This window comes from Epinephelus fuscoguttatus, linkage group LG6, assembly GCF_011397635.1.
Source record: "Epinephelus fuscoguttatus linkage group LG6, E.fuscoguttatus.final_Chr_v1".
In the NCBI taxonomy this organism is placed as follows: domain Eukaryota; kingdom Metazoa; phylum Chordata; class Actinopteri; order Perciformes; family Serranidae; genus Epinephelus; species Epinephelus fuscoguttatus.
In genome coordinates this window covers 38520034-38531790 of record NC_064757.1, presented here as the reverse complement: position 1 = coordinate 38531790, position 11757 = coordinate 38520034, and the positions used below count along the sequence as shown (strand labels likewise).

The window sequence follows — 11757 nt, the reverse complement described above, 5'->3', positions numbered from 1 at the left end:
ACTTCCGCCAGTTGAATAGCTATTCTGTAAACATGGCGCTTTTATTCTGAAAAACTAACCGGAAGTCGTATGTTAGCATCCGCTGGGCAGAGCTTTGAGATAAACAAACAAACGGCTGTTGCTTCCGATAATACGCCACACGTGCTCAGACATTTTACGTGACAGATAGATGTATTTTATGCAGATAGACATTTTTTCAGCGTAGTAAATTCTTCGTCGTTGTCAGACCTTCGTTTGACTCCGGAATTTAACTACCAATCATGCTAACAGCTAGCTAGTGTAGCTAGCTAAAGAACTGAAGAAATGGGACAGCACGCTGCAAAGCTAACTTACATTCGGTTGACATAACTACAACGATTTTGTTACAGCTGCTTATTCCCCACTGTGAGTATACATGTGAAGTTATTTTGTGCATGTAACGAGATCCTATTCATAAATAATTCTGTAAAGTTTGACTTTGGGTGATGTAGCTACAATGGTCGGTTCACCCAATTAACATTAACGTTATTTAAAAACAAATTTCTTTGCTAATCCTCAACCTCACTTAATCTACGCGAGTTGTCTAAAACAACATGTAAGGGGGCTACGTAATTTGTCTCATGTAAGATTAACTAGCGAACAGAACATTGCAGAAAGAGATTTTGTGGGTGATTTTTTTTCCTGATGTGATTATGGGTAATGCTATCTTAAAATATGGAACATAAAACATAAAACCACTGTGCATAACTTGGTACTTCAAGAGTTAATTAACTAAAATTAGATCATGAGCGTTTTGTCAATTAGTTAAACTGACCTGTCAACAGCAAACTAACCTCTCATTGACAAACAGAGTGAAAAATTGAATTTCCCCTTTGGGATTAATATAGTATATAAAAAAAAAAATACAAAGTGGGAAGAGTGCAACAAAAAGTGTACGTTTAAAAGTCTAAGTACAATAACAGTAAGGTATAAATAAGGTGCAGATCCAAAAGTCCATACCCACTGAGTGCACAGCTGTCCACGAACAGTTTCACATGGTGTGTGTTTGGGATACAGGTCATAGGAAATTGCAGATTAAATAGTCAACTGAACCCATTAAGAAGAACAATGTATTCAGACAGAGTGTTTGTGAATTTGATAGTACCATTGCTTTATTGAAAGTGCAGTAGCACCATTGCCAATAGTGGGATAGTTAGTGGGCTAAAACTGTACATTAGTAGTTGAGGTAGCACGTTGAAAGTGTTTATATGTTGTACTTAAAAGTGGGGAACTTAGTCATACCAAAAATTAGAAAAAAAACAAACATTGGTCCACAGGGGGAGCCACAGCAATCTGTCACATTTTAGCCATTTTTAAGCATTGTTCTGTTGTTATAGCGCCACCCAGTTGCCAATTAGAGTTAAATTTCTCCAGTCACCTTGAGGCGTCCTGTTCTACATATCTACCAAGTTTAGTAAAAATCCATATGGCGGTTAGGCCTAGATAAGAAATGAGCTCTCTAGCGCCCCCATTTTGTTTGATGGGGTCAATAATGGAGGGGTCCCCTCAGATTATGTGTGGTCATATGCCTACAAAGTTGCGTGGTGATGGGTGAAACCCTTGAGATGTTCTACACCTTTATGTGATGAGCCACGCCCTCCGCAATATTCATTGCCTTATAGAAGCTCAGTTTTAGTAAGTTTTCCAATTTTTGCCAAGAGGGAACTTTAGATATTGGTCCCTAGATTATGTTCACCCAGTTTATGCAGATCGCTCAAACTTCCTAGAAAGAGATCCATTTGAAGTGTTTTTCAAAAAATTCAAAATGGCAGAAAATCTATATAAGCGGAAGTTATGGGTTCTTGAGGCAAATGTGTTCCTCATGAGGAGAGGCATCTCTGTGCAAAGTTTCATGTCTCTACAACATACGGGGCATGAGATATGCCCATTCAAAGTTTGACATTTCAATCAGTTGCTATAGCGCCCCCCTTTGGCCAATTGATGTAATATTGCTTCATTGGCATCCTCCCATGACCCTCTACCACTGTGCCAAATTTCACATGGATTGACCAAGTCAGTGAGGAGCAAAACGTGGAACACACACACAGACAGAGTTTTCGTCGTTATATAGTAAGATACACACAATGCCATATGGATCAAAAGATAATCAAGTTAAGGGTTGGGTAAATTTCTTAATGTCCCATTATTGTACAAAATGTCCTGTAAGCTATTTGTGATTCAGTTTTGTCAGTTGTTATTACTACTTTGCGTGGATGTTTGCTTTTCCCTGTGCAGAGTTTGACACTAAATATCTGGTGTCATATTCATCTGCAGAAGCACTCAGGTTTCTCTGTTCAATTAACATCTGGGTTGAAGACATGTATGTGCTTACAAGCATGATTTTAAAGGTCTCGCGACTAGTTTGAAAGCTAATTGTAGTCCAGTATGAAACTTACACAAGTGTGTGGCGTGAAAACTTTACACATCCAGTGCATATACACTTGGAGTGACTTTGGAAGTAAAGTAAATTTGTGTATTTAGATATTATCGTCATTTTAAGACGTTTAAACTGGGTAATTGAATTTAAAAAGCTGTGGTAGTGGATTATTTTTATGTTTGTTAAAATATATGTTGAGTGGAATATCTTAGCATTTTCAGGTAATTTGCATCCTGTATATATGTGACTTTTACCGAACATTACTCCATCTGAAACAATTCGTTGATCATTTGATTAGTTCATTTACATTAAAATAATCTGGTGATATACAGTTTACAGACCAAACTGTTAATTGATTAATCACAAAAATGATCAGCAGATTAATTGCAGCCCAAAATAGTACAGTAGCTACTGATTAAATGAATAAACTAAATTCATTTGTTGCTTAGTTGTGCTGCGGTGTTATTGGAGTCCTGACAATCACTGGTGAAATGTAACCTATTTCACATTCTCTCACCTCAGCAACCTCAATGTGAAGACATTACCTTACACAGTGAGCATGACGTCAGGACAGTGAAAGCAGATTTATAGTTGTGACTCTGATGATCACGTGTGCATGTTGTTTTGCTCTGCTAGGAACTGTCTCAAAGGAAACAAAAGACCGCAAGCAACAAACATTGATGGTTATGGAGAATTATGGATAACCTGACAGCAAGTAAGAACCACCTGCCTTGTCAGTCGTGGGCAGGACAGAATGGCTGGTCCACTGCCTCAACTCAAGGAGCACTTCTCAACCCACTGCCCAACTCTCAGCATCTCAGCCTGGGCTCGTCATCTGACCAGAGACCCTCCTACGACCACATGCAAGAGTCCAATCAGAGCTGTTTGAACGACCTCAGCGCCTTATCATCCAGAAACAACACTCATCACTCTGCTCTGTACAAAGCCTCTCACATGAGCAGCAATCAGGTGTCCACCACGCTCTTTGGTGATACTGCCATCCCATCTGCCTCTCACATTATATCCTTTGCCCAGCAAAGCCCTCACACTTCATCATTGCTGCTAACTTCAAACCAAGGAAAAAACATCCCCCCACCATCTCTACCCCAAACAGACCCTGCTCCACAGCCTTGTAGGCCCCAACATGTACCGCTTGTCTCGCCCAACAACCCTTACAAGGCGTCATTTCAACCTCCATTAACCAATCAGGGTTTACCAAACGGACTTCAAGATCTGCCCATTAGTCTGCCATCATGTGGACAACGTGTAAGTACATCTCAAGCTACTTTTGAAGGAGGGAATGTGGAGTTAGCTGGTGTTGCTGGATACACTCATAGCCATGCCTCATCCACTCCTCAGGAGCAGCGTCAGTGGATGCCTTCATCACACTGCAGGGGTAAGCTTTACTGTAAATATACGCTGATCATTTTGTTTTGTATTGGTGGATGAAAAGCCTGCTCAGTGTGGTTGAACTTCTTGAGTTTGATTTATATTGACTTTCTGTCAGTGGAGTCAGGTGGCTGTGATGGGGGGCAGCAACAAAACATATTTTAGCATTTTAGTATTTGACTTTCCAAACTGAACTAATGTGACGTCCACATTAGCGTTAGGGTTTAAATGTAACAACAAATGTAGAAAACTGCATCAGGTCACTTGTGAAGGGCTTGGAAAAGAAACATTTTGATGATATACATACCTTGACCAAAATTTAAATTTGCTGATTTTAAAACAGAAGGAACACCACTGAAAATCTACAAAATTATGTAAAAACCTCAAAAACAAATAAGGATGGAGCCACCTATAAGTTAGGTGTAGCTAACAGGTAGAACTATCGGACAAACACCAACACCTCATCATTCAAAAAACAAAAATACACAATACAGAAAAGTCAATTGGTTGAAGGCTAAGTGTGTAGAATTTAGGAACATCTATTTGCAGAAATGGTAACCTATATGATATTCACAATTGACCCTTTGCTAAGCCCCGCCCCTTTGTGATGGTCCGACAAGCTGTCAGAGTAAGCATGGAGCCCACACTGTAACTAACTGCACTCCCTGAAGAAATATTATCATATTTTTGGGAAACTGAAAGAGTGATTACAGAGAGAAGCAGACAGAGGGGTCTACAGTCTGTGTTTGAAGGATATATCCAGGATGTCAAACTGACTCAGCAGCAACAACAGGTTAAAAAGACAAAGATATAGTTCTACAATCTCACCACTAAATGCCACTAAATCCTTTCACACTGAACCTTCGCCGCCAACCTTCTCTCATATTGTCTAACTTGCTTGTGTTTCCCTCAGGTGCCGTCAGTAAGTCTGTCCCTGATGCAGCTGCTCATCCTAACAAAGAGCCAGAGGGGAACATCAGTTCACTGGTGAGGAAATTAAGAGCACACCATCACATACAGAAATGTTGTATGGTATTTTTTAAAAAGATATCTTTACAAATAAAACTAAGATGTTGTAAATGTTTTTACATGTTTGATGACATCTAGTCATTTGTTCGAGCAGAAGTTGATTGTACCCGCTGTAAGTCACTTTGAACAACAGCATCTACCAAATGAATGTAACCCATTTGGTATAAGTGATAATGTCGACACTTCCAGTAGAGTTACAAAGCTGTGGGGTTTCATAGGAGGCCACATACACCTTAATTTTTTAATTTTCTTCTGCTCTCAGGCCAGCAGGGAGGGTCAACGTTTGCTGCTTTTACAACACCGTGCACAACTACTTAAACAAGTGGCAGAGTTGGATAAAATTGTAAGTGTGTTAAGGCAGTTTTTTATGTCAAGAGTGTCAACATTTCTTTAGATAGTTGTTACCTATTACACCTGTAAAATATGTATTACTTTTAACTGCAAATGGCTTAAATTCCTGTTAAGAATAGAGATTATTACACAGTTACACCCTATTGACTTCACTTTGTCCTCCAATGAAGCTGGAAACACTGCATCCAGGTGACAGCAGTAATGGGCAGTCTCAACACACAGCTGTTCAGGTACGTTCAGTTGTTTTTTTTAAATGCTGCAGTTTGATTGAATTTATACAAATGAAAAATATAATTTCACGTTTTTGTTCCTTCACTTTTAGTCTCATCCATCAATGGCTGATTCAGCTCAGTGTGAACAAACTAAGACAAGTGATGCACAGCAGGGTCGGCTTTCTGCAGAAAAGTCAAAGGTAGCTCCTCATCAAATTGTTTTCCATGCTCACATAACTGATCCTTTACTTTGTACATTTTCGGCTATTCATAAATGACAGTCAAGGTTCAACCCTGTGACTGTCATTTATTTATTTTTACTCCATGTCTTTTTTCACTGTATGTTTTGTTTTTTCAGTCACATCTTTCAGCGAATTGTTCATCGTCTGTATCATATGATGAACACAGTGAGGCCTGTGATAGGCCAGAGGATCCAATGTCAGCAAAAGAATCACTGGTAGATACCTGCATTTTTTTATTTCATTTAATCATGAACAAAAAGTACAGGTTGGCTTTTAGGATTACTATTATCATCTTTTCAGAACAGTTTTACATTTCCTTGTGATATATTAAGGCATAGCCCACGCCCACAGTTACAGTTATGTAGTATGCACTATGACCATTAGTCTGATGAAAAAACTTTATGGCATGCCACGGTGAATGGAGAATCCAAAAAAGGTGAATATTCTCCATGGTTTAAAGTCAATGTGGAAAGCATTTAACAACAGCAAAACTCTATCAAAACATCTGTTTACAAACTTTCACACAACTTCTGCAGTATAATCCAGTTCTCATTCATCCAGTTGTATGCTCAGTGCTTTCTAAACACATGCATTTTTGCTAAACCAGCATGATTTAAAACACATCAGTACAGACCGTCTCATGCACGGCCAAGTAGCATGCCTGGGCAAACATGTGCAATGGAATTCTGCTCAAATACAGCTCATACACATGCATGTAATCAGTCACTCTTAGGGTGCACTACTTGTAGACCGAAGTATTTTAATTCATATAGTTTTAGCGCATGCATGTGTAAGGGAAGCACTGAGCTTACAGTTGGATGAATGAGACCTGTATAATACTGCACAAGTTGTGTGAAAGTTTGTAAACAGATGTTTTGATAGAGTTTTGCTGCTGTTAAATGCTTTCCACATTGACTTTAAACCATGGAGAATATTCATCTTTTTTGGATTCTCCGTTCACTGTGGCATGCCAGAACGTTTTTTCCTGAATTTAATGTTACACTCAGTGAGTAATTAATATACAAATTGTCATTTTAAGGGTGAAGTATTCTTTTAAATGCATCTTTTTTTTTTTAAAGCGGTGCTAAATTATTATTAAGATATTTGTGTCTTCGTTTTGAAATATTAAATGTTAGATCGATGATTTCTGCAATCACAGATTGTTAGACCTTATTTCCTCATATAATTGTCTTTCATCTTCATGTTCTTCTATTTATTTATTTTTTTTGTAGAAAAAAGAAAATGCCTCAGCGGAGTCGGAGTATGACAGTGATCCTGATTACTTGCCCTACAGTGATCGTGACTTCTCTGATTTTCTGTCTGACCATGATAGAGGCTCTTCAGATGAATCCAGTCACAGCAGGACTTCGACCCCTACAGACAAAAGACCGTCTGTGCCAGAAAAAAAGAGGGCTAAATTAGGAAGTTCTTTGTTGAAGGACAAAAGTGTCATTCCTCCAAAACAGATCCGTGCAACTAAACCAAAGAAGAGGTCCTCTGAAGCTGTAGTGTTGCCAAGTTCAAATTCCAAAGGAAGACGTGTTTATGACAGGAGGAATTACTGTTTGTTTTGCGCTAAGCCAGTATGCAAAATGGCACGACATCTTGAGAGGATCCACAGTGACAAAACAGAAGTTGCAGCCGCTTTTCAGTATCCCCAAAGTTCCAGAGAGAGACAAAAGATATGGAACAGACTAATTAATCAAGGAAACTTTGCTCATAATAAAGATGTCATGGAATCTGGGAAGGGCCAACTTGTTGCCCGAAAAAGGCCGAGAAAGAGTCATAAAGCCGAAGACTTTCTTCATTGTCTTTACTGTCGAGGTCTTTTTGTGAGGAAAGCTCTGTCCAGACACATGAAGTCGTGCCCGGAGAAAGTGGAGAATGAAGATGAATCAGAGGTAAGAAGAAGCCGTATTGCATCGCAGTGTGTGCTGGAAACTTTAGGAGACCTTGGGATAAGTGAAGGTTTTAAGAGCGTCCTGTCCCAGATGATATACGATGATGCGACACGAGCTGTCATGGAGGATGGTGTTATCTTGCAGTATGGTGAGTTCATGTTTGATCAGTACGGATCTGATCCAAAGAAACATGAATACATAAGACAAAACATTCGTCAGATAGCGAGACTTGTTCTCGAAGCTCAAAAGATAACCCCTCTGGAGAAACTGGAAGACTTCTTTCTCCCTTCAAACTTCCCACATGTGGTGTCTGCAGTGAACGTTCTGGCAGGCTACAATGCGGAAAACAAAACGTACAGTGTTCCTTCACTTGCCATCAAGCTGGGCTACCACCTACAGAAGACCTGTAGTATTGTCGAAGGTAATGCAGTGAAGTGCAATAATGCAAGTTTGGCAGAGTCTGCCCGCAACTTCCTCTCTGTTTACCAGCAAAATTGGAACAAGCTCATTTCTGGAGGTGCATTAACATCACTCAGAGAAGCAAAATTGAACAAGGAAAAGAAGGTGCCATTCGCTCAAGATGTAAAGCGTCTGAATTTTCACATGGCGAATGTTCATCTTCTGGCTGATGAAAAACTCAGAGACAGCCCTTCTGCAGAAAACTATGCTGCTCTGGCGAAGGTCGTGCTTGCTCAGACAATACTTTTCAACAGGAGAAGTGCCTTAGAGGTAGCGTCGATGCAGCTAACGGCTTTTATGTCACGGAAGAAGTCAAACTTGCACGACGGCATGGACGTATCCGTCTCAGATTTGGAAAAAACCATGTGTGGGTTCTTCACTAGAGTTGACATACGGGGAAAGTGTGGGAGAAAGGTCCCTGTCTTACTGAAACCATCATTCGTGTCAGCTTTGGAGCTTCTCGTAAATGTGCGGGACACGTGTGGAGTACCCAGTAAGAACCCCTATCTGTTTGGCCGACCACACGCGCTGTCTTTCTACAGATGGTCAGAATGCATCCAAACGTATGTCAAAGCATGTGGAGCTAAAAACCCTGAAGCGCTGAAATCCTCAAAGGTCCCCAAGCATTACGCAACAATGCTACAGCTGATGAACCTGGATGACAATGAGGCCGACCAAATTTTAGGGCCTAATAATCAAGTCCGAAACCTGCGACAGGACAGCAGCACGCAGCAGAATGATGTTGAAATGGAATCTGATGGTAAGAATCTTTTTTTCCTTGTTATACAGTTTACAAGTGTAAATGCCAAAATGCCAAAGCCAGGGTTTTACATCATTTAGGAATAAATTAAGTTTAGTGTGAACAGCCATCATACTGTAAATCACAAAAGAATGTGATTTTAACCGGTATTTCGGCAGCTATACAGCTTCAAAAACACACTATGCAGAATTTTCCTAAAAAAAAATGATGTATAGACTCGTGCAAAAGTGATCCCTCTCAGTCTTAACTTATGACCCACTAGAAGTGTGTGGCGCAGTCTTTGCAGAGACTCTGCCCTTTGCCTGTATTTTCTTTATTTCTTCTAATTTTTTCAGTGTTTTGGATGTCTCTGGACTTTGCGAGCAGGTGAGTTTGGGACTTCGTATAAAGATAGCAACCAGATGCCAGACTGTAAGCAGTACGCATTAAAGAGGAAGCTGCAGAAATCACAGACACTGTGCTGAAAAAAATGCAAATATAGTGAGGCTAATAGCCAAACGACCAAAACAACCCGAGTGGAATGCCACAAATCTAAAAATATTGAAAAAAAAAATGCTTGGGGGAGGTAGAATAGTTCATATTGCAATAAAAGTTGAATGCGACTAAGTGCAAAGGAAACAGATTCAGCAAATACAAGGTGGCCTGCAGTCATGACGTACTGTCATTGCATAGGCCACTGCTGCAAGCGCTCTTTTCTGGATGGCTTTTAACTCGCTAATTCACACACAGGACTGTTAGCAGAACTCCTCCAAGAGCACATAGCTTTTTCTGAGTTGTTTATGATGAAATAGAGTGGCTAACACCAAAATTGTGACAATTGCTCATTTTTGGAGAACTTGGCTTTCCCCCGCCTGGCTTAACACTGCTGCCTATGGCCATGTGTGAATCTGTCCTAAAACCACCCTAAACTTTCGTTTTCAAAGCCATGAAACTCACCGAGTGGTCAGTGGTGTTCGTTGATGTTCTGACATAAAAATCTGCATACCATTAATTTGGCACTTTATTTTTTATTTTGTGTTTTAATTTATGCCATTATTTAACTTCCATTACCTAAAGTCTTAGATTCTCTCTTGTTTCTTTTGTGTGTTTTTTAATACATATTAATTGAATTATTGGAGGGAGCTGGAGTCCCAAGGTTTTCAACGGTCATGACTGGTTTTGTAATCGTATTTATGACAATAAATAACAAGTAAGTGGGTAGATATTAGTGCTGTGACCTGTTTTTTATGTAATATGACACAAAATCTTGGCAAATTAACTTGTGTGGGGTGCTGTCCTGTGAGGCAGTTATTTCTCTGGCTTCTCTGCAGTAACGTGTAAGAAATGTGTGCATAGGTTGATGGGATATGTAAAAGAAGACTTGCTTTTTTTTTTGTCTTAAATGCAGAGAGAGGACAACAAGCTGCAACATGGGATCTCAGTGAGGATTCCGGTGCACGCTTTGGACTAGCAGATGTTTTGCATGAACAAGCACATGGAACAACGAGATCTGTCAAGTCAGACAACAAAGGTAGTAATGGCGATCATTAACAGACACTCTATCCTTTTCTTTTTTAATTGTGGGAAAGTTTGACTGAGATTTTCTTTGATAAGAAAAGGATCAGAGGGGGGTTGAGGCAAAGTATTTCCAAAGTATCTCCAAGAGTTTTTATTTATTGTCCACCCAATACAAAGAGTATGTCCGTGATGACAATAAGACTAGTCTTAGTCTCATTGCTCTTTTAACCTACAGGCTTCCAGAATCAGGGAAAACATAAATGGGAGGAAGCAGAGGTTTGTGCTGTTGAGAGACACTTGATGCGTTTGATTCAAGAACACAAGTTGCCTCAGAAAAACGACTGCGTTCAGTGTCTTGAGGCTGAGCCAGAAGCACTGAAGACCCGGACATGGAAAGGTGTGAAGGACTACGTCCGAAACAGGATCACTGCCCTAAAAAGGCAAAGCAGAACTTCCAAAGCTACATCCTCAAACAGGAACTGGTCTGGTCAAGTGGCACCACAGCAGAGTACTGGACATTTTCAGCAGTTATAGATGGGATATTTTGTCCATGACAAAGTCTGTTGAGTCAATTTTCTTATCCCTCACCATTCTCTGGTTCTCTCTGTCTTTCGGTTGTTCAGTCTCCATCTGCATCTCTTATGCAACATTGTGAACATTTACATCCATTATGATGACCAAGAACAGATTGATAATTGATCATTTTTGTGGTTTATGGTTTGCAGTCTTTTCTGCAGCTGCCATCACTCTTACTTTGTATGATTATAGCATATCTGTCACTGTGGTTTTGTTTCATTTTATGAAGTGAATTTGGACAGTGATGGCTCATGCATACTGACGAATAATGTGTCTAATTAGCTGATGGCCAATTAGTATGTTTTTGGAGTTGTAGGTTAAACTTCTGTGACCATGTTATCTGGTATACTGTATTTTGTTATTCTCTTTTGTATATTGACATACTGTGTTTTGTAGAACAACTTGCCACCAATAAAGTTCCAAGAATAATATTGTAGCAGTCTGAATTTTTAAAAAGAGTTACCGGTAGTTAACTCATGAAGTGTGAACACATGGTATTTCACTAATTGGTGCCACCCTATCAGGCCTACTGTATCTCTGACCCTGTAAGTATGAATGACAGTCATATAGGATAGGCAGTGGTGGTTCTGCCCCGGGGCCTCCTACTAGTGGATGGTGCCCACGAGGCATCCGGAAACCACCTCAACTGACTCCTTTCGACACCAAGGAGCAGCGGCTCGACTCTAAGCTCCCTCCTCCAGCTGTCCAAGCTCCTTACCCTATCGCTAAGGCTGAGCCAGCCCCAGTGCATCCTGGAGGTCACAGTGTGATGAAGCCAACAGGGCCACATCATCTGCAAAAAGCAGAGATGCAATCCCGAGGCCCCCCAAACCAGACCCCTTCCTCCCTCCAGCTGCGCCTGTCCATACATATCACAGAGAGGGATTACCTGGTGGAGGCCAACACCCACAGAGAACGTGTTTGACTTCATCTCTGATATGCAGAA

The 11757-nt window shown here is 40.3% G+C and overlaps 1 protein-coding gene across 2 annotated transcripts; it reads left to right on the top strand.

Annotated features, from left to right (window-relative positions):
• The first annotated feature begins 72 nt into the window (after positions 1-72).
• LOC125890066 (uncharacterized) lies at positions 73-11240 on the top strand. 2 transcript variants are annotated; one of them, XM_049578476.1, is made up of 11 exons: positions 73-384; positions 3032-3661; positions 3755-3791; positions 4698-4771; positions 5076-5156; positions 5335-5394; positions 5487-5576; positions 5735-5833; positions 6851-8738; positions 10126-10248; positions 10471-11240. In XM_049578476.1, exons 2-11 carry the CDS (start codon positions 3092-3094, stop codon positions 10767-10769), a joined length of 3321 nt encoding a protein of 1106 aa, XP_049434433.1. In that variant the 5' UTR covers positions 73-384; positions 3032-3091; the 3' UTR covers positions 10770-11240. The 2 variants fall into 2 exon arrangements, with proteins under 2 accessions (XP_049434433.1, XP_049434432.1); XM_049578475.1 differs by having other exon boundaries at positions 3032-3791.
• Positions 11241-11757: the final 517 nt, after the last annotated feature.

Excerpts from the sequence above, each read along its gene's own strand:
- LOC125890066 (XM_049578475.1), top strand. The coding sequence starts at position 3,092 with ATGGATAACCTGACAGCAAGTAAGAACCACCTGCCTTGTCAGTCGTGG. Across the intron at positions 5,157-5,334 it reads TGGCAGAGTTGGATAAAATT|CTGGAAACACTGCATCCAGG; the intron begins GTAAGTGTGTTA and ends CCTCCAATGAAG. Across the intron at positions 10,249-10,470 it reads TGTCAAGTCAGACAACAAAG|GCTTCCAGAATCAGGGAAAA; the intron begins GTAGTAATGGCG and ends TTTAACCTACAG.